The 23,388-nt window shown below is 40.0% G+C and overlaps 1 protein-coding gene across 1 annotated transcript; it reads left to right on the forward strand.

Moving 5' to 3' along the window:
• Positions 1 to 1,276: 1,276 nt before the first annotated feature.
• abcc12 (ATP-binding cassette, sub-family C (CFTR/MRP), member 12) lies at positions 1,277 to 19,720 on the forward strand (the record flags this gene model as incomplete). Its single annotated transcript, XM_080046890.1, has 32 exons — positions 1,277 to 1,314; positions 1,562 to 1,634; positions 1,729 to 1,785; positions 2,077 to 2,225; positions 2,747 to 2,893; positions 3,068 to 3,215; positions 4,463 to 4,699; positions 5,593 to 5,766; positions 6,124 to 6,271; positions 7,248 to 7,396; positions 7,589 to 7,696; positions 8,203 to 8,433; positions 8,522 to 8,593; positions 8,808 to 8,932; positions 9,509 to 9,581; positions 11,208 to 11,411; positions 12,072 to 12,206; positions 12,862 to 12,964; positions 13,500 to 13,550; positions 14,195 to 14,287; positions 14,488 to 14,591; positions 15,011 to 15,178; positions 15,813 to 16,039; positions 16,219 to 16,356; positions 16,622 to 16,811; positions 16,895 to 16,984; positions 17,448 to 17,637; positions 18,122 to 18,281; positions 18,389 to 18,467; positions 18,875 to 18,988; positions 19,327 to 19,491; positions 19,577 to 19,720. 32 exons carry the CDS (start codon positions 1,277 to 1,279, stop codon positions 19,718 to 19,720), a joined length of 4,284 nt encoding a protein of 1,427 aa, XP_079903016.1.
• Positions 19,721 to 23,388: the final 3,668 nt, after the last annotated feature.

Raw genomic sequence — 23,388 nt, forward strand, 5'->3', positions numbered from 1 at the left:
AGCTAAATATTTTCAATTTGACATGAAAAACACAAACAGTCGTCTCTCCTCAAATTCAGCAGTCTAACTCCAAGGAAGACTATGTAGGTGACCTCTGATCCCAATTCTGGATATTTACATACCAAAATTTCACAGACAGCGCCTTCTGGTTCTGAGATATAACGATTGTGACAACCTACCCGTGTGACAAATTACCCCGTTCTCCCCTACACTTTTATTGGTTGATCAATCAGTTTAATTGAGGTTTAAACTTAATGTTATCGCGTAGCCCCCCCCCCACCCCCCCAATCTTTATCAGTTAGTTTCATCTACTATAACAGGCTTGAATTGGTTTGGCAGCCGTCCGATAAATATTGTCCTACAGTGAGAAGGGAGGTTTACCTATGAGCAGGCCAACCTTTGATCTCTATTATTGGGACTTGTGTAACCCAGAGCAGCGTGCGCGTCAGTTGTCAGCTTATATTTAGTACCAACAAGCTGCCGTGAGTCTTCACAGTCCTCCACACAGAGGTACAGTATTGTTTTCCTTTTTCTACTTTACAGAAACTTTCACTCAGTTTAGTAAAGAATTAATTTTTTTAGTTTTGCACGGTTGTTTAGTTAGGTATTGTAGAGTTTAGGTGTCTAGATAAGCAGCCTGTGTATCGTCTATCTATTCCGTTATATAAGGTTTTGGTTTTGTCACTTTATTTAATATTATTTATCAAATGTAGTTCTGTTTAGGTTAAGCTTGTTTGAATCCTTAAATGCACTTTAATTCACGTGAGTTAGATGTATTCTAGTGTTTTAAAGGCACAGTTATGTAATTTCCTTAGATCTAAACTATTTGAATGAAAAATACAATATGAGTGGTGATTTCACAGCTGTGGATATGTTTGGTTATTATATGTTTTTAATACAGAGCTGAAATCTTCAGGCAACATTATTTGGCTGAATAGTCTAAGGTTTTAAGGTTATAGGATGTAGAGTGAAAGTTTTTTTTCTCATGACAAAATAGCTGTGTCATTGTCTCCCTGCAGGTCCCCCTGTGGGACCGAATGGTTGGTTATGCAGAAAGACAAAATGCCAAATCTATGAATAAGTTAGTTAGTAAAGTTACACCTATCCTCAGACACACATAACTACACATGTGGGTATAACATGTGATCAGATTGACTCCATCCCTTTTGGAATTATGGGGTTGTAAAAGTTTTTGCTTTTTCAGCTCTTCAGGGTTTTTCAGCATTGCCGTAACAGAGGTCACGTGTCCCGGCCGTCATGAATGTGCACATTTAATATGACCCTGCTGCAGACAGTAAAGAACTTTGACACAGTGTGAGAGGAAGTGGGGAGGAAGGATGGCTGCTGTCAGATGACATGTTAACAAGGCTGTGTTTTCATTTCCTTTGTGACATAAATGTGACACAAGTATTCTGCCTCCGTCTGAGCCTTGTTTTTATGGTTTATACGGTATTAGCCGTTTGTCGTTTTTGGAAGACTTTAAAGCCTTGCATGCAATATGGCCACATGTGTGATATTCAGCCAACTAAATGCCTTGTGATGATTGCGTTGTGTTTTATAGCTTCACACGCATAATAGTCCATACATGGATGAAAGGGGGCATGATCACAGCCTTCAGCCAGACACTGTGGAAAGTCAGCATCTGCTAAATTAGGCTACAAGCGTGTGTTTTTCTCTAAGCCGCTGCTTGTGGCACTGATCTTCTTTGCTGATTATCTTTGCATGCAGGACAAAATGAAGACCGACTATTCTTTGGAGAAGGACCGTGGCGGAGGAGTCTCTTATGTGAGTATAAGAGATCAAACAGCAGCTTCCACCAGACATCTCTTAAACCTCTTCACATGTTGTTTTCACTGCCTGGGACCTTTTCCTCTCCTATTGTTTCTCCCCCTTCCCGTGCTTTTGTTGTGGATGTGTTTGATCAACTTTTTGAGACTTTTAAGGAATTTGTATTTATTTTCTTTAAAAGGCAACATCTCCCTCTCCCTCTTCCTTTCCATTTCCCTCTCCCCCTCTCCCTCTCCCTCTTCCTCTCTCTCTTGTTTCTTACTCTGTCTCTTTGTGTCCACTCTAAAGATAGAAGATAGTTTCCGTCACAGAACTGAATCTGCAGCGTCCTTAGGGCAATCTGATGTGGATAACGGCAAAAAGGACAGCCCTTCCCTGTTTGGAAAATACCACCAGAGCCTCCAGAGCCTCAAACCCTTCCGATGGTCCAAATCACAGTCAGTGTCTATGATGACTTACTTCTGTCTGTTATAATGTTTTTAAATATAATTTTTTGATGAATCCGTTTAAAGCTATAGTGCATACCGTTTTCATATGAATGAATGTCGGTTACATTCAAGCCATTCCCAAAGGGGTTTGCACAAAGCAGATAAAGCCTACCAGCTCCCTCTGTATTTTTCAGTATGGCAGCGTTTACAAACTGGTGTCGCCCCCCTTACACTGGCACAGGAGCTCAAGAAGTGCCCATGAAATGTTTCAGTTATAGTTTCTACTGTAAAAAAAAAGTTGGCCTACAGCAGAAGGAATACAATCCATGCACGATCACCAAAGGCTTACCTCATGTAGATGGGCCGACAGTGTTGTTGTAATTACTCAGAATTCCTCATGGGGGGTGACAGAGGTTACGCGCTACAGCTTTGAGGCAACATGTTTACAGACAAATACTGTGCTTGGCTAGCAGCTATTACATATTCTACCTACTGCAGATCTTATAATTGGGTGATTTTTCCAAGTCTAGGTCCCACCCTCTGGACGATGCAAGCTTCCTGTCCTTTACAACTTTTTCCTGGATGACTCCCATGATGTGGGCAATCTTTAAGAATAAATTGGACATAAGCTCTGTCAACCTGTCACCGCTGGATGCAGCCGACACCAGCGGAGAAAGGTATGAAGCCTATCTGAAATATGTAACTGGAAAAGGAATGCTAGGAAAGTGTCAAGAACAGGGAATGTGTGTGGTGCATTTGAGATTTCTGATTTTTAGTTTTGCTTGAGGAAGGCATTACCGAGGCTAACAGTGTTGTTGACTCTCTCACTGTTGGCTGTGTGTGCTGTGCAGGCTTCACAGACTCTGGAAGGAAGAGGTGGCAAAGGTGGGCCTGGAGAAGGCCTCTCTGGTTCGGGCGGTGCTTCGCTTTCAGAGAACCAGACTGATTGTGTCCACCTTTGTTGGCATACTTGCCATGATGGCTGTGTTCGTGGGCCCGGTAATTATATCAGATTTTTCGATATCAGCCACACCAAGGCTTGCTTTATCACCTGGATCCAAGGGATTTCTCTGAAGTTTGTCCTGGTATCACAGTCACTGCAAATGATGATTCAGATGTTTCACTTTTAGTAAACGTACCAGCATGAGCGAACCAGTATGAGGGAAAAAGTTGAACTGACTACCAGTGCTCCCAAATCAGTGGGGTAAATAATTACTTTGAATTATTTATATTTAATTTTAAGTACTATTTGTCATACTATTTTCAAATAAACAGAATACATTTGTTTAGTGACTTATTTTTATAGTGGAGGCTCTCAGTGTGCATTCTTAACCCTTCCAAGAAGCACAAAATGGTTCATTCCAGCCAAGCATCTCTAAAGAACTGATTGAGCTGAGTGATGCACAAGGCTAAAGTGCATGGTTATTGTAATGGCTCTCTCAAAAAAAGGGAAACAGGGCTAGAAAGACAAAAGAAAGAAAGGAAAGAGAAAGAGAGATACATACCAGTTCCATAGTTGAGTCAATTGTATGCTACAATTAGTTAAGGAAGGAATTATTACTACATTTTAACATGGTATGAACAGTTCTTAGTGACTACCTTAACAAACACTACAGAGTCACTTAAACGGTTGTAGGTTCAATTGTTAGACAATATATGTTTTTAAAGATATTAAGGTTCACCATGGTTCAAGAAATGGGGCCCACAAAAACTAATGCATGGGGCCCACAGTTTGGTACGGTCCCTTTGTTTCTCTGCAACACTATAAAAATACTCCACTACAGGATTAGTGATTAGAAAAAACTGTACTTAAGTAAAAGTACACTTAATTTGATCAACAAAATACACCAGTATCAAAAGTAAAATTCTCTGCTACACAAATATGGATACATCTGATCCTTTTCCTCATTTTATACAGAAACAAAAATATTATTAAAGAAATTAATATCAAGGGGTCGCTTGTGGCACAGTGGTTAGAGGGTCCCCCCTAGAGACTCAGGCCTGGCATCGGACCAGGGTTCAAGTCTGGCCCGGGTCAGTTCTCTGCATGTCTTCTTCCCCTCTTTGCCCCATTTCAGCTCTGTCTCTCCAAAATCTGTCTAATAAAGGAAAAATGCCCCAAAAATTCATATCACACAACTATAGAATGTTTCAAGCAAACAATCCCCCTCACGACAACTACCATGCCATGTTATTGGGTGTTTGATGCTTCTCTTTAACAGACAGAAACCTCTCTGTTCCCTCAGGCGGTTCTGGTCTATGAGATCCTGAGCTACGCTGATAACCCAGAGGAGTCCACAGTGTCACATGGTGTGGGCCTGGCCTTCGCTCTGTTCACCACAGAGTTCTGCAAAGCCTTCTTCATATCCCTGCTGTGGGCCATGAATCTACGCACTGCAGTCAGACTGAAGGGCGCCTTCTCCTCAGTGGCCTTTCAGAAAGTCATCTCTCTGCGGGTGCACAGTGGAATTTCAATGGGAGAGGTAAAGCCCGGGGGCACATAGGCTACATAAGAGTTAATGCTTTAACGTGGCAGGTCCTGAACACTGGAATCACTTCACCAACCATGTGTGTGTGTGTGTGTGTGTGTGTGTGTGTGTGTGTGTGTGTGTGTGTGTGTGTGTGTGTGTGTGTGTGTGTCCTCTTTACTCCTGTTGGCAAGCAGGAAGTAGTGTAATGGAAATATTTTTGTAATGTTATTCACCAAATATATAGGTATATCAGTTAACAGTTGTTATATTTATTAGGTTATACTTCACCAAGATTACACCTTTTTCTTTAATTTCATGGTGTTGAACATGTCAACTGGGGTCAGTCCAAGACAAAGCAGAATGCAAATAGTCTTCCTCAGTAGCTGAGGAGCGGGTGAAGTGCAGTTAAGGTTCAGGCATAAAGTGTCCCCACTCACAGATAAACATCATTCAATGTATTGCAGGCATACAGGAACATCCTGGGTTTTCTGAATGGTACTAAAATCAAAGCTAACCTTGCTTAACCAATCCTCATATAACCATTATTTATCTTCCTTCAATCGCTTCCTAAACAAAGCAACGTTTTTACGACACCATTGCCAGCTGACGTAAAAGCACTAAAGCTTTTGTCCTAAGAGGACGCTAGAAATCAAATACAATTCAAAAGTTCCCTGTAACCACTTTAATGAATTGTGGTTGGATTAATTATGTTGTGTAAAACCAATAGAGATGAGATACAAATACATTCATTACTATTAGCAGTAGTAGAAGTAGTTTATGCGTTTTTTAACATTTTTGTCATACATGTCTTGTGGGTTTAATCTGCCTCTGTCTATCTAGCTTATTTGTTGCTGAAAGACTCGCCCTTACAGTCTTCTGTCTCTGTCCCTCTCTTTCCCGTCCAGATGATCAATGTGTTGACCAACGATGGCCACAGGATGTTTGAGGCAGTGTTGTTTTCGAGCTTCTTGCTGTCCACCCCAGTGCTGTTCATAGTGTGTGTAATCTATGCCTGCTACGTCCTGGGCTACACCGCTCTGACTGGAGTCCTCACATACATCATCTTTGTCCCCGTTCAGGTCTGTGCCTTACTGTAGTTCATTAAGCAGTGTAAAAATAAAATGGTCTTTGCTACGGTTAAATCAGTCATTGTAATTATCAGGGTTATTAATAGATAAAGTCAACAAGAAATACATTGCATTTTCATAATGGTCCCCATATAGACCATTCCGTATGTGTGGTTCGTGGACTAGTCTCAATCATCACATTTAAAAAAAAAATAATTTACCATGATTTACAATTAAGTTCTGGTATATTCCCCTTGACTATTCTAGCAACAAGGACTATTTCTACTACTATGTATTATTGTTTTCCCATTTGCTGCCTGCTTCCGTTGTCAGTAATATTAATGTCTATTTTTTTTGTTCTGCTCTCAGTTTGCCTTAGCCAAGTTCATCAACAAGTTCAGATTTAAAGCCATGTTGATAACAGACAGCCGTGTCCGCACAATGAACGAGATTCTCAACAGCATCAAACTGATTAAGATGTACGCCTGGGAGGAATCCTTTGAGGAGAAGATCGCAGGTATACAGTCAGACGGCTGCACAGTGATTGTGTCTTCTGGTCACATTCATTTTCAGTGTTTCTTGCCAATCGAATATCCCAGGCATTGTTTCCCTTTGTGTAGACCCAAAAGTATAGAAGCCTAAAAAGGATGTGCTTGCAATAATTTTTTAGTGCTGTTCTCTCATGATTAAGACTTAATTATGTTGTGACGTTGTGAAAACAAAGCTTGCTCTCTCATTATAGTAAACAAAGGCTAGTTTCCTCATATTAAAATATACAATGCTGTTCTCGCGAGTAAATTATGTAAATATCTCAAGAAAACAAGTGTCATTTCAAAATAATGCGATTAACAACGCCTTTGAAAAAAAATAAGGTTGTGTCCTCTCGTTACTTATAATCTTATTTGAGTTCTCCATAGTTATCTAGTGGTAGTAATATATAGTACATAAAATGTGTTTCCTAGTGATAACGAGTTCATTATCTTGTGATCCTGAGAAAACGGCCTATTTTTTTCTTTGGATCGAAAGATAATTTCTTATCACAAGACGACTTAATTATAAAGTTGTAAATAATTACAACTATTGCAATTCTTGGCTTCCTCACAAACCAATCTTGAAGGATGTTTGCTCCATTTCTCATGTTTCATGACCCAGAAGTTGGGATTAAAGCAAAGCCGAAGGAAATATATGCACACCTGTACGGGAATCTGGAGAGGGTGGCACAGATGGTGAAAAGCTTTAATCTGAACAAGAGTTTACTTTAGTTTTTAATACAAAAAAAAGCACTTCAGTGAAAACACTCTGCCAGAGTCAAGAGAGGTAGGAGACGAGGCTGCAGCTGCCATTTCTCCAACTAACACCTCACACACATAGAAGTGTCGAGGGGTGTCAGCATCTAGCTTCATATCTGATCACCTTTTCAACATTTCAGTTGCTGTCATTTCTGTTGAACTCACTCACTGTTCTCCACATATGGGATGATATCTCTCTCTTAGACCTCAGAAAAAAGGAGAGGAAACAACTGCAGAAGGTCAGTTATGTCCAGAATATCAATACCAGCATCACTGGCATCATCCCCACCATTGCCACCGTTCTCACCTTCATCGTCCACACTTTGTTGGGCCTGAGTCTCAACACGTCCAATGTGAGTACTGTAGCAGTGTAGCGCCACGTATCCATGATAAAAACACTGCTCATTTGTGTTTGCATTGAACCAGAGCTGGCTACATTGAGTTTCTGGGTACTGAAGCATTGTGTTCCATTCAATACAAATAAATTACCATGTCGATTTATGGTTTGCGGTATTGTTTGAGCAATCGTTCTTTGTTGTTACCAGGCATTCACCACCATCGCCATCTTTAACTCCATGAGGTTCTGCCTGGCTCTGATGCCCATGTCTGTGAAGGCCATGGCTGAGGCTGCTGTGTCACTAGCACGGCTAAGGGTAAACTCTTCTCTTTGTGTCCTCCTGAACAGTAAGGGTTATAATTAGACGGGTATATCCTGTGTTTATGGAACAGTACTAAATCAAAGTTTAATTTGCTTCACCATCGTCATATTACCATTATAAATCTTACATATTCACATATGAATAATACATAACCACATTGTGATACATCCTGCGGTCTCTCTTTCACTCGCTTGCTAAACAAATGCAATACAAATATAATAAAAACTTATCGATAGCCTCTTTAAAAGCAAATTATATAATGTACAGCAAATTAAAAGCAATACCAAATTAATTGCAAATAATAAATATTTTCTCTAAAACCTGTTGACAAATGTTATTATTTATACTCCATTTTATCCCCATCTTTTTGGTTGTTGCAATTGGAGGCATTAACCTCTTTCAGTATGTCTGTGTTCAGGGTTTGTCACCACAACATTCATTTTATTCCTCACCATCAAACAAAATACCAGCCTATAATCGCCGTATGCTACTGTTTTTAGAAAATCCTGCTGATCCAGAATCCGGAGCCATACCTGACGCACGGGAAAGACAGCGACGCAGCCATAGTGATGAAAAACGCCACACTCTCCTGGACCAGACCAGCCACACAGCCAGAGCCTTCACCCATCACTGCCAACGGGCTGGATGCACACAAGGACGACCAGAAGTCCCAAAGCAGACAGACTGAAAGCTTGCCAACCCTGAGAAACATCTCCTTCACCCTGCCTAAGGTGTGCTTTACCACTGATAGAGGGACATGTGGTTAACTGGATTGGGTGAGGAGTAAACCTACACTCTCTTTGTTATTATCTCCTGAAGGGCAAACTCCTGGGTGTCTGTGGCAACGTGGGGAGTGGAAAGACGTCCCTGATTTCCAGCATTTTAGAACAGGTTGGCTCCTCCTTTTTCTGTTTTTCTTTCTCTACCAGTCTCCGACATAATGTTTGACAATTGTTATTCGTTATTCACTTTTCACTGTTTTGTTGTCCGTCACTTTGTTATAAACGCGTTTGGCAAAATTATGCTCCTTATACATTTGTGTTATCGCTTAACGGATGCTGTTGTCTGTGTAACACATGATTGTGTGCTTATTTTTATATTTTAGATGCACCTGCTGCAGGGGTCCCTCACAGCTGATGGGACATTTGCCTATGTTTCCCAGCAGGCCTGGATATTCCATGGAACCATCCAGGAAAACATCCTGATGGGGGAACCTTTTGACCAGGCCAAGTAAACAGTTACCTTGCTAAAATGATTCACCGATTATAAATAACTGCAAATAAATGTGACCATAGCCTATCGAAATAATAAGGAGGTGCTTTATTTACTATATGGGAATGTTATATGCGATGTTAATATTTTACCACGGGCCATAGATTTTAAAAACAAGGCTTGACTGGGTCTTCTTTTTCACGTAATGTATGTGTAAGTGGTAGAAAGGTCTTCTTATCTCTTATCGTTTTTATGACATGTCAAACAAGGCAAGAGGTCATCTCTGATATATGGTGTGACTAGCATGGGGAAGCCACTCCATGTTGCCAGGGGTGGCATAAAGCACAACTGCTGACCTGTTCTCAGTATTTCAATGTTTACCATCATTAAACTGTTCTTTATGAATGTATTCAGACCTACAGTTGTGCTGTAATCACCATTATGCAATGTATAAACAAAGTACAAAAATACAAATAATTACAATAGTGACCTCTACCTTTGATTACAGTTTGTGTAAGTGAAATAAATAGCCATAGCATGCCTTAACAATGGCTCTGTTGAATACATTCTACGTTCACTGTCTTTTCCCCACAGATACGAACGAGTTGTGGATGTGTGCAGCCTCAGAGCTGACCTGAAAAGCTTCCCATATGGTGATCAAACAGAAGTAGGTACTTTGTACTCTGCTGACTAAATGTCATTTTTGTATGTGTGTTTGTGTGTGGGGGGGCTTTTTTTTGGATGATTTTGTACAATTGTGGAACTTTGAATATTCTGTGCAAATACTATATACAGCTCCGGAAAATATTAAGAGACCAGTATGGATTTTTCTTAAATCTTCATCTGTACATGACTTATTGAAAATGCTCTTAATGACAACAATGTATTGACATTTGGTAGAAATGTTGTCAGAAGTTTATATTATAAAACCAAAATGTTCATTCTACTCAAACATATGCCCATAAATAGTAAAACGAGAGACACTGAACATTTGGAGTGGTCTCTTAATTTTTTTCAGAGCTGTATATAGTATAATCCTGGTTTTGGAGAAAAAATAGATTTGAGATAAGGCTTTAACCGAGTAATTGTAATGATACTACTTATTAGTTTGCTTCTTTTAGAGTTATACTTTAAATTGGTTTGTCAAAGCATGCATGACACTCATCAACAGTCATCAATATTCAGATGCTTCACTAACTTTTTCCCAGGCTGGGTAATGATCACTGTGTAATGCAATGTTCGTCTGTGGCTGTGAAGCTAATATTTTCCAGCAGCCCAACATACACTCACGTTAACGATTTACAAGGTCATAAGTCTCTCACTTTTATAGAGAAGCATTATGTTAAGGCAAAAGCTACAGGGATGAGGTTGAGTAACAAATGTTGAACATAAGCTCTGAAAATTAATGTAATTCCAAAAAAATAGTGTGCTTAAAATATTAGATTTAGAAGGACTAGCACAATTATTTTACAAAGATACTTTTATAAAGCTTCAGACATTGTGTAACTCACTCCTTCAGTATAATCAGTTCCTCTTTTCTTTTTAAGAGTGTTTTGAACCGCAGCTCTCTCTACTTTTTGTAGTTTTGAGCCTAAAGGCAATTAAATAAAACTCTACAGCTATGGTGTGCCGTTTGAAGTCGACCTCAAAGAGAGAGATTCCCTTTTTTCCCCCAAAGCTGATCATTAGCTAACAGCTCTTGACAATTTGCAATGTAACAATGTTTTTATTATTAATTTATTTCTACTAAAGTCACTGTCATCCTCCTAAGTATATCAACTCCAGTTGGAAACAATCATGGAAAACATGGAGACTTTCTTTCAACACTTTGAATTGCCATTTTAACCTTTAACTTATAGCAGCGCAAAATATTTTGGATAGTATTTTTTTAGTTTGTGCAAACTATACTAATGACTATCTTTTTGATTCTTCCATAAAAGTGAATTGGAAGTCAGATGTTAGGGAAACAGAATGATCATCTAATGTGCGGAAAAAAAAGGATGAATATGAGGCCTCTTGATGAAAGCAGTTTGAGTTGGGCATTACCAAATCTGCAGCTCAATTTGAATTCTATTATTATTCTATTTGGATGCGGACACATCGGACACAAGCGACGTAAACCACCTCCAAATGTGGTTTTTGTGATCCCATCTCAATGCGTCTTCAATGCGTCCTGAGAGTGTTTCCATTTGAAGTAAGAGCTGTTCACTTGCGATCGGATCACTTAAAAATCAGATGTTAACTCCAAGTGGAAACGGGGTATAAGTTGCTATCCTCTTTGTCATGCTGTCAGATTGGAGAGCGAGGGCTGAACCTGTCGGGAGGCCAGAAGCAGAGGATCAGTGTGGCCAGAGCCGTCTACTCCAACAAGGACATCTTCCTCCTGGACGACCCGCTCTCTGCTGTGGACGCACACGTGGGCAAACACATCTTTGAAGAATGTGTTAAGAAGGAGCTCAGGGGAAAATCAGTCATACTGGTTACACACCAGCTGCAGGTGGGGGAAAAAACAGATAGTATATACAGAAACATTTTAATAGACACATCATTGATCAATCAACTTTGCAAACTCATTTATACTGGTGGTTCAGTCTATCAATGAATGTCGGATACATTCAAGCCATTTCCAAAGGAGTTGACACAAAGTTTCAGCTCCACAAAGCTCCCTGTATTTCTCAGTATGACAGCGTTAACAAACTGGGGTCGCCCCAGACACTGGCGCAGGAGCTCAAAAAGCGGCCACGAAATGTTTCAATTGTTGATTTTACTGCCAAGAAAAAAAACTGGATGTACAGCAGAAGGCATTAAATCCATGTGCAATCACCTAAGGCTTACCTAATGTAGACGCACCAACAGTGTTACTGTAATTTCCTCATGGGGCCGCGACAGGAGTTACGCACTTGAATTTCATAGTAGATTATTCCTGCCATCCTGTATATAGTAATTGTAAATCACAAAGCAGGTAGTAATTTGCTGGCACTGGTATTGTCCTGAATCATAATTAATTATAAGCGACATTTGTGTAAGTCGCTCGAGGTAAGAAATAATGTCTGCCCTATGCCATGAATGACTGCTGTTGAGCTTGCGTTTGTTAGACCTCTGGCTACAGTGCTGAGACAGTGTTGTTGATATCTTTGCCATGTCTTGTGTCTGCCAGTATCTTGAGTTCTGCGATGACATTTTGGTTCTGGAGGATGGCGAGGTGCTGGAGGCTGGAGACCACCAGACCCTGACCAAAGCCAACGGACGCTACGCACAACTCATCAGCAACTACCAGACCGAACAGTCCAAAGTAAATCAATTTAAAAAAAACTCTAGCTCCGTTAAAGGTGCACCATGTAACTTTGGGCGTGTCAGAGAAGTGAACATTTTGTAAGGTATTCTCACAACTGAATCAGCAATTCTCTCCTCATTGGAAGTTCTTAACTCTAGAACACTATTTTGAAGGTAGAAAGCTACCGGAAAAGTGAATGTTTCACTGTTGTTGTTTACAGCAGCCTCATGGTTTTGTTTACAAATATATTCTAATATTACATTTGGTTCCAGTTGTCTCAAAATAACATCCTTTTGATGTATGATGATAGAATGATTCAATACTAGGAATTACATGTGGAGGAAATATGTTTTGAAAATTAACCACAGGCTCTTCAAATATAAAAAAAAATCTCCCTCCCATGAAACTGAATAGTACACTTTATCCCACAATGTGTCTCTCTTCGTCAGTGTACTAGCTGTACACACTTTTCTCGATGTCTTTATTTCTTTACTAGCTCACAAACAATGGTTGGCCATAAAGCAAGGGTCATAAGTTTACGAGGGGGCAGGGACATGTCTTCTGTAAGGGCACGTGTTAAAGGTGTATCTTCTATGTTAGGGTGGAAAGTGTGTTATTTTGAACTTGTCCAGACTCAGCTGTTTGTCCCTGTGTGTTTGCTCATCGTTCACAGACTCAGAAAGATGAAGATGAAGTGTCACCCGAGGATGCTGCCCAGCTGACGGAAGACATGCCGAGGGCTCGCAGTCGCACCTACAGTGGGGTAGTGAATCCAGGTGTGTAATGGTCCAAAATAAATGATACGGGATAATTTCTGAAGCCTAAAGACTTAGAATAAATGAGAAAAAATGTTGGAGTTTAATATAGAGTAGTAAAAAGACACACTAGTAGGCTAATAAGTGTGGCACATACTGTAGAAACTGGTGGGAATGGATCACTAAAATCAGTCTAAAGAACAGAGACAGTCGTAAAATCGACATTGGGTTATTGTAGGGTAAGTTGCAATAAAGCAACAGTTTTTACAGTGAAGTGTAATTAAAAATGTGCTGGATTTGCAAAAAAAGACACTATATAACACAGAGGATGTTAAAGGTACTGGCAGCAATCCATGGAGGTAACAAAGGCACATTGGGTGATAAGACCAAGGACAATGAGTACAAAGCTTTGTGGGAACTTTACCAGACATTGCAATAAACCTACAATTCTGTCTGTCGGTAGACATTATAGGTTATGTCTTTCCAAGATTCTACAGTAGAGAGGTAAGATTGTTTTCTTTCATTTTAATCATATCTTACCCTGCTTCCCTTGCAGTATTCGACATGTCAGATGAAAATGAGGATGGAGCGACAGCAGACCAAAATGGTGAGTATACAGTTTAGATGTCCAGTGTCTGTAAGAAAGTCAGGCTCAAACATAGGTTTCCATTTTAATGTGGGAACCCAAAAGAAATAAGGTCAAGCAGCCAGCAGGGCGTCAACTGAAGTGTGTATATAGGATGGTTGAACAGTTTTGGAAACTCAGTGATTGGCCAGGTGTGTGTGGCTAGGTGTGTGTATCTTCAGAGGGAGGCCTCAGGAGGTAGAGCAAGTGGTCTACTGATTGCAGGGTTGGCCTTTAGAACTGATTGAACTTGGAGTCAAGCTGGCTCCCTACCCAATGCTGTGTGTGTTTGAGTCTTTGTGAATGAGCCTTATTAATGTAGCTCTTTGTGTAAAGTGGTAACAAAAATGCTGGGGGTTTCACTTTTCCTTTCTACTAGATCTCTTTTTTAATTTTTTGTGGTTAAAATCAACGAGTGCAACACTATGAATGTCTTGTTAGAAAGATTATGGGCACTGTTATCTGCGTTTTTAAATGACTACCACACAAACTTAGACTAAAAAATAAGATGTTTATGAATGATACATGGGAACACAATCCAATTAGTCAGGGCACAGGCTGATACAAATGGAAGTTACTTTATTTGTACTACGATTCTAAAAAGTAAAAAATGTGTTCCCTTTAAGATGTCGTCGGTGATCAGCTGGTCAGTCAGGAGTTGTACACAGAAGGTGCCGTCTCCTGGAGGGTCTACAGTCAATACTGCAAGGCAGCGGGAGGTCTGATACAGTACCCTCACACACACATACGCACACACACACACACACACACACACACACACACACACACACACACACACACACACACACACACACACACACACACACACACACACACACGTGTACTGGCCTGATTCTAAGAAATAAGACACATTTCAATTGATGATATTTGGTGTGACTGGGTTGCTTTGTTGCTGCAGGCTACATCATCACTTTCCTCACTATCCTGAACATCGTCCTGATGATTGGATCCACCGCCTTCAGCAACTGGTGGCTTAGCAACTGGCTGGGTCAGGGCAATGGGGTGAGACCAACCATCTCTCTCACACATCTATTTTCATACCTACCCTTAACATTAGTTTGAGATTTATATTCATAGCGAGCACCTGAAGAGAACCCTATTGATAAAAATATTTTACTTTTACAGTCTTTTGTGTATTTTAGCCCGTGTTTTTGCCCATAGTGACTTTGGATGAAACCACAGCTTTGTTTAAAGTTGTATACAGGCCAGTTATCACATATTTTTTAATAAACACATCTGTATTTCTCTCTATTTTTGTCCTATTTTTTATTTTTTACTTCCCCAGCTCTGCACAATGTGGGGACTATATTTATAACAGCACATACATCATTATTGTATACACAACCAAACAAAATGTGTTCATCAGTTGTCCCTCTTAACTAAAATCCTGCATTTTCTGTTTTTTCTCGCTCACCAATAAGACTTCAGAACAGGGAGACATTTCCCAGAACCCAGATCTGCACTTCTACCAAATTATTTATGGCGTGGTGGTGGTTGTCATGGTGACACTTGCCATCATCAAATGCTTCGTCTACACCGGGGTCACCTTAAATGCCGCCTGCAATTTCCACGACAACATGTTCAGGAAGGTACTGTCGAATGGCTGACCCTCCCTGGCCATCTTTACACCATCACACATTCAAACTCTCAATTTTGATCGTAGATAGCCACGTTTACTCATCATACATTTAGCCTTTTTAAACATTTGTTCAAAAAACGGCAAACTATCTAATGACACGTTTGCTGTGTAAAAATCAGCCACCAATGTGAGAAATAAATGGAAACTTTATGGCAATAAATACTATAAATAGATAAAGATGAATGGGAGAAGTCCTGGGTGTCCCAAAATAGTCCAAATTGGAGGGAATTTGCCTTGATGGGTATTTCAAAACACTGTTTGTACTACATGACTATGACTAGATGTCTAGCCCCCTCTGCTGGAGAAGGTGTGTAGTAATTGGAGATGCCTCAAACACCTTTTGGGATTGCCCACAACAGTAAATATTCTGAAATGGCTAAACTAGAGCTCTGAGAAATTCACTCTTCACCTCTTATGTTTTTTAGTGGTATTGTTGTGTACGTGTATGTGATTGTATCTCAATAGTGTCTGTATAACTGCCATGTTGTGTGAGGCTCATTAAGAGAGAACTTATTTTAAGAAATATAAAACATTTATTCTTTAAAAGCAGCTACCAATTGATTTTTTATGTTTTCCTCTCTCAGATTGTCCTCAGTCCCATGAGTTTCTTCGACACGACGCCAGCAGGCCGCATTCTAAACCGCTTCTCCAAAGACCAGGAGGAGTTGGACACTGTGCTGCCCCTCCACATGGACCCTTTCCTGCAGTTTTGCCTGCTGGTCATGTTCACCATCGTCATCATCTCGGCTGTTTTCCCCATCATGCTGGTCGCTGTGCTGGTGATTGGAGCTTTGTTCGCCCTCATTCTCTTGTGAGTTAAGGCAGTCAAGTGTAAACATGTTCAAATGGATTTCTGACGGGACCGTTGGAAAAATAGGACCCTAGCAATCCATAATCTGGTTTCCATCTTGAAGCAATAGATTATTTTATATTTGAGAGATTGTTCGTCCGTGCACGTAAATTGAACCACAGTTGTGATTTCCCATGCAGTGTGTTCCAGAGGAGTATCCGACAGATGAAAAAGATGGAGAACATCAGTCGCTCTCCGTGCATCTCCCTCACCACCTCTACCCTGCAGGGCCTCAGCACCATCCACGCCTACAACATAAGAGACAGCCACATCAAACTGTAAGATACTACACTTTAAAAAAAAAGGTTTTTACAGTATGCTCTGAATTAATCCCAGTTTTACATCGAAAAAAAATAGATTTTTTGGAGTGGGAAAACGACCCAGATATCATGTAAATAAATATCACAATATATATATAGGTCTATGTCTATACATTTTTTAGCACAGCCCTACAAGGTGTGTCTGATCCCTGTCTGCACTGTAAACACTGTTATTGAATCAATATGGTCCCTAACCCTGGCCTGTCCCTTTGCCACGTTGTAGGTTCAAATCACTCAACGACATCAACTCCAACCACTACTTACTGTTCCACTCCGGGACCCGTTGGCTCTCCTTCTGGCTGGACTTCATGGCTGCAACCATGACCTTGATGGTGACTCTGTTCATAGTGCTCACCGACAATAGTGTCATCAGTCCGTCTTTGAAAGGCCTGGCCCTGTCCTACACCATACAGGTACATTTGAATGAGCAATGCATATTTTAGTAAAGACATACTGCAACACATTTGTTGACTGACGGTGTCCATGTGTGTTCCAGTTGACAGGCATGCTTCAGTACGTGGTGAGGCAGGCGACAGAGGTGGAGGCCAGGTTCAACTCAGTGGAGCGGCTGCAGGAATACATCACGGTCAGACTCTAAGCTGCTCTTCCTCACAAATGTTTATACTCAGGGTTGCCTGGCTACTAAGGGCCATTCTATCTATCTATCTATCTATCTATCTATCTATCTATCTATCTATCTATCTATCTATCTATCTATCTATCTATCTATATATCTATCTATCTATCTATCTATCTATCTATCTATCTATCTATCTATCTATCTATCTATCTATCTATCTATCTATCTATCTATCTATCTATCTATCTATCTATCTATCTATCTATCTATCTATCTATCTATCTATCTATCTATCTATCTATCTATCTATCTATCTATCTATCTATCTATCTATCTATCTATCTGTGTTTCAACACCAATCCCACTATCCAAGAAAGATGCCAAATGCTTTCACTAGTGTGCAGTTAATTATCATATTGAGCCCCTCTTACCCCCTCCCTTTAAAGCAGCGGTTATTGATTGTTTACAGGGTTGTACATCTGAGGCCCCAAGACAAATAAAGGACGCTCAAGTCCCAGAGGACTGGCCAAAGAGCGGAGCCATCACCTTCCAGGACTACAAGATGAGGTACAGAGAGAACACACCCATCGTCCTGAACAAGCTCAATTTCCTCATCCAACCTGGAGAGAAGCTTGGCATTGTGGGTAGGACTGGCTCTGGTAAGAACCGAGACGTCAGTAGTTTTTATCATCTATTTTTCATACAGGTGGAGGTTTTTGTATTGTGGGTTATACAAATGCAGATGTTGAAAACAGCTGTGTTGCAGCAGCAATCTTTAGCTGTAAATGTTTAAAAAGACAACAAGGAACTTTCAAATGTTTATGAACAGTCACATTTTTCCTCTGAATAACATAAATGACCTGCAAACGAGACCATCAGTGAAAAGAATTACATTCTTATGTAGGTGCAACATAACCGTGGGTGTGTCAGAAAAGAGAACATTTTCTAAAGTAAATTCTCATGACTGGATCAAAAAATTTCCTTACAGGAAAATTGGACTGGACTTAAATGTAAACAAATCCCCCTCCCCTGAAACTGCATAGTGCACCCCTAAAATTGCAGATTATGGTGTGATTATGTTAAGCCATGTTTTAGGATCTTTAAAGTTACTATTCTCAGGTACTCCATGCTTTGTGTCTGTAGGGAAGTCCTCTTTAGGCGTGGCTCTGTTCAGGCTGGTGGAGCCGGCAGCAGGAACCATCCTGATAGATGGAGTGGACGTTATGGCCATTGGTCTGCGGGACCTACGCAGCAAGTTGTCTATCATCCCCCAGGACCCTGTGCTATTTATTGGTACAGTCAGGTAACCTTGGCTAACTCCTAACTTCACATAGTTTGCACACAGTGTTCTCACTGTTGTGTGTTAGTCACTGGATCGCTAACTATGATAACGTGTGTTCTTGCTTACAGGTACAACCTGGACCCCTTCAATAACTACACTGATGAGCAGATCTGGGCAGCACTGGAGAAGACCTACATGAAGGACTCGGTACGTAAGCTGTAAAATATGAGACAGTCATGTATATTTACAATGTTTTCTTACAGTGTAACTAAACTTATATTTAATAAACTCAAATGTTGTGTAAGTATAATCTTTAATTTAAAAAAGTAACTTGTAACTCTCAAAAGAATACATTTGCATTTAATAACCCTAACCCTAAAGTCACAAGTAAAGTTCAAGTAGCTCAAATTGGTACAGAGAGAGTACAGTACTTGAGTAAACAAACTTATTTACATTCCACCACTGAACTCTGGATCTTGTCATGTTACTGTCAGCAAGAACAAGTGGATTTCCCAAAAACAAAAAGGTATTCCTTTAATGGGCTTTTGAATCACAGTCAGTCTGTGTTAATCATTCCTAGAAGTGGTGCTATGAGTATGCTTTTGTTTCCTCAGATCTCCAGACTGGAGGATAAACTACAGGCACAGGTGCAGGAGAACGGAGAGAACTTCTCTGTCGGAGAAAGACAGCTGTTGTGTATGGCTAGAGCACTACTCCGCAACTCCAAGGTCTGTACACCAATCAATCAATATCCTTTATTTAACCAAGTAAAATTTATTGAGATTAAAATCTATTTTTCAAGAATGACCTGGCCACAAAAGCAGCACTATGATAAATAAGTAGAATCAACATAGTCGTATGCAGTTCTCATACACCACAATCAGCCACCAATTTATATACAACATGCGTCCATTGCCTTAGGTTTCTGTTTAGTTGAACACTTTCCACTTTCACTGCCACTGGATTACTACTGCCCCCTATCTACTGTATATGCTAGTACAACACCAATCAAACTCCCTTCTTCTCCTCTGCGTCTTCACTAACTGTCCTTCCTGCCTTCCAACAGATCATTATTTTGGATGAGGCAACGGCATCCATCGATGCAGAGACAGACGCCTTGATTCAGACCACGATTAAAGAAGCCTTCCAGGCCTGCACCATGCTCACCATCGCCCATCGCATCAACACCGTGATGAACGCAGATCGGATCCTGGTCATGGACAACGGAGAGGTAACAAGAGAAACACTTACATAACAATGATGAAGACTGTGTCATCCTTAACCCCTAAACTAACGACAAGCGCTCTGTCCGACAGGCGGCAGAGTTAGGCGATCCAGATGTGCTGAGGCAAAGACCCGGCTCTATGTTCTCCTCCCTCCTGACCGCTGCCAACTCTGTCAACACCCCAACCACAGAGGCCAGCAGTGAAGAGACCACACCTCAACCTACACAGTCATAGTCATGTGACATTATAACAGCTATTCAATTCTACAACCATGTCTTAAAGCATCTGGAAACCTAGTCTAAAATAGTATAAAAAAAAAATCAATACTTGATATCAAAGTTTGGTGTCTCATAAACTTTTACAAAAATCTTATTGAAAAAAATCTCATAAATATTATAAAGCTTTCTAAAAGAAACAGCTTTTTTACTGTCTAGACCGTTTGATAGGAATGTGTGGACATAACCATATCAAATGCTCTCTATGGCAACAGTCATTATTTTTATAGAAAGTTCGGGCACAGAACTGCCATGATTGGGTCAAAAGACTTATTGTATAATAAGGACCAGAGCATAGCCCGCCTCATCTAAACCGAAGTTCTGTACAGTTGACCAAACATTAATTGGCATATCTTTCATTTGGATTGATAAATATGCCTAAATCTTTTCGGATGTGTACATCATGCAACTAACTGCACAAATAACATAGTTAGGAGGATGTTGTGGATTTTGGGCTTACAGGGGCTTTAAACACTATTCTCATATTGCTGTAATGATGTGACGGAGCAGCAGATGAGAAGATGGGGTTTAATGTTCATGCAGAAAAAGGCTACATGTAAATAGTGATGTATTTATCTCTCCTGTCGGCGGAAACAAAATACTGTATATGTGAATGGTGTTCTTGCATATGTTTTTCATAGGAGTGGATACGACCCGTCATTTATATTTAAAAGATTTTATTTATTGATTTTCCACTGCTATTCCATTTTCGTCTGCTGTGTGTATGTGCAACGCATACTGTACGCAACAGATTGTGAAATAACAATTGTATTTCATCATATTGAAGAACGCTTTGTGGAAAATAAAACAAATGTACTAATATAACGTCAACTGAAACAATGTTGCTGCTGACACAAAGTGGTAATACACTGTGTGCACAATTATTAGGCAAGTGAGGATTTTGGCCATATCATAATTTTTATGCATATTTCCCAACTTCAAGCTGTATAAACCTAAGTGCTTATTGGATTTAAGCATACCAGGTGATGTGTATTTGTGTAATGAGTTAAGGTGTGGCCTAAGGAGATCAATACTCTATATCAAGGTGTGCATAATTATTAGGCAGTTTCTCTTTCTCAGGCAAAATGGGCCAAAAAAGAGATTTAACGGACTTTGAAAAGTCAAAAATTGTTAAAAGTCTTTCAGAGGGATGCAGCACTCTTGAAATTGCTAAGATATTGGGGCGTGACCACAGAACCATCAAACGTTTTGTTGCAAATAGCCAACAAGGTCGCAAGAAACGTATTGAGAGAAAAAGACGCAAATTAACTGCCAAAGATTTGAAAATAATCAAACGTGAAGCTACCAGGAACCCATTATCCTCCAGTTCTGCCATATTCCAGAACTGCAACCTACCCGGAGTGCTCAGAAGTACAAGGTGTTCAGTGCTTAGAAACATGGCCAAGGTAAGGAAGGCTGAAACCCAACCACCACTGAACAAAACACGCAAGTTGAAACGTCAAGACTGGGCCAAGAAATATCTGAAGACAGATTTTTCAAAGGTTTTATGGACTGATGAGATAAGAGTGACTCTTGATGGACCAGATGGATGGGCCCATGGCTGGATCAGTAACGAACACAGAGCTCCACTTCGACTCAGACGCCAGCAAGGTGGAGGTGGGATACTGGTATGGGCTGGTATTATTAAAGATGAGCTAGTTGGACCTTTTCGGGTTGAAGATGGCCTCAAAATCAACTCCCAAACCTACTGCCAGTTTCTAGAAGATACTTTCTTCAAGCAGTGGTACAGGAAAAAGTGCATCTTTCAAGAAGACCATGATTTTTATGCAGGACAATGCTCCATCACATGCATCGAAATACTCAATTGCATGGCTAGCCAGTAAAGGCCTTAAGGATGAAAAATAATGACATGGCCCCATTCCTCACCTGACTTAAACCCTATTGAGAACCTGTGGGCCCTGCTTAAACGGGATATTTACAGTGAAGGAAATCAGTACACCTCTCGGAACAGTGTCTGGGAGGCTGTGGTTGCTGCTGCACAAAAAAACAGATCAAGAAATAGACAGACTCCATGAATAGAAGGCTTGTGACAGTTATTGAAAAGAAGGGTGGCTATATTGGTCACTGATTATTTATTTTTCGACATGTCGGACATTTTTATTTGTATATTTTGAGTTTTATTATTCTCACTTTAACAGATGAAAATAAACAAGTGAGATGGGAAAATTTTAGTTTTTTTATTTAGTTGCATAATAATTCTGCATACTAATAGTTGCCTAATAATTGTGCACATATATTCTCGTAAGAAAGACAAAACCTCACTTTTACTTTCGTAAACATTCAGGTTTAGGTTCATTAACATTTTGGATTGACCGAGAGCACTGTAGTTGTTCAATAATAAAATTAATCCTCAAAAATACAACTTGCCTAATAATTGTGCACACAGTGTAAATGATAGAAATGTGGAATTTCCACTCACACTGTGTGCTGCTTCCTGCAATCAATTATAGATTCTCTTTTCTCTTGTAATCCTCGTCATTTAACACGTGTTATACAAATGGCTTTTTCAGTGTAATAAGTATATCTTATTTCTTCATTTTACGACCTGGTTCATTTTTACCAGTTGACTATGACCCACATCCCGCTGCCCACTTTACAGAAAGCGGTAATGCTGATTGAAGGGGTAACGGTGGCTAATGCTCTATAGTTTTTGCAAAGTCAGTGTATTTGCTGCAGGATCAACTCACAGAGGAAGTTTGCTTCTACTGTCTTCTTGGCTCTTTATAGAAGAGTATTTCACATATACGAGCCTCATATCAAGCCAGTGTCTCAGGAGGAGGATGAAGGCTTCCCGCTGTGAAATCCTGTTAAGGCATGACGTTTCTTTCAGCTGTGGTTATAGTGTTTTTTTAATGGCAAGGTCTCGTCCCCGGCCTGCTCTTTCAATCCTTATTTAATCTCTCCGCTCCACATCCTCCCATATTCAACTCATGATAAAACTGGGACTGGGATACACAATATGCATATTAAGATATACTGTCTAATCTTCACACATGAAGTTATATAGGATCACTCCCTTTTTTTTAAGCATGTTAAGGGCTTATCTAATGAGCACCTCCAACATGTCCTGTCTCTTTGTGCATATAGGAACCTAACTAAGGAAGATGCTGCAAAATAAGCTTCTTTATATTTCATTTCATTGCGTAGTATGAACTGTTTACCGATTGTAACATTGATTCAAATTGATCTTTTGTTTCTTACCAATTAGTAAACAGAGATGAAGCAGGATGGATTAAGATGTACAGTATGCTTAAGAAAAAGAGCCATAAAGTGGCCCAGAGAAAATTGACAAAATAATTCAAGAAAGATATGAGTAGAAGGTCAACAACAAATTAAAATAATTGTCCATCTATAAAATATGTTGTTTCCTGCCACATCAAGTCCACATTGGCCTCCTCTCTATCATTAGTATGGAGATAATTCTTGGAAAACTAACTAAAACAGCTTAATTGAGTCACTGCTTATAATGTGGGCTTATGAGCTGCTCCTGTAGAAGTATCATGTAAGAAATATAATACAAATAGAACTGAAATCAATACATGATCATTGTTACTAGAATTATTTCACCAAGTGTTTGAATAATTGAAACTGAGTCAGGCCTTCTTG

Source organism: Ammodytes marinus (genome assembly GCF_949987685.1).
Source record: "Ammodytes marinus genome assembly, chromosome: 1".
Taxonomy (NCBI): Eukaryota; Metazoa; Chordata; class Actinopteri; order Uranoscopiformes; family Ammodytidae; genus Ammodytes; species Ammodytes marinus.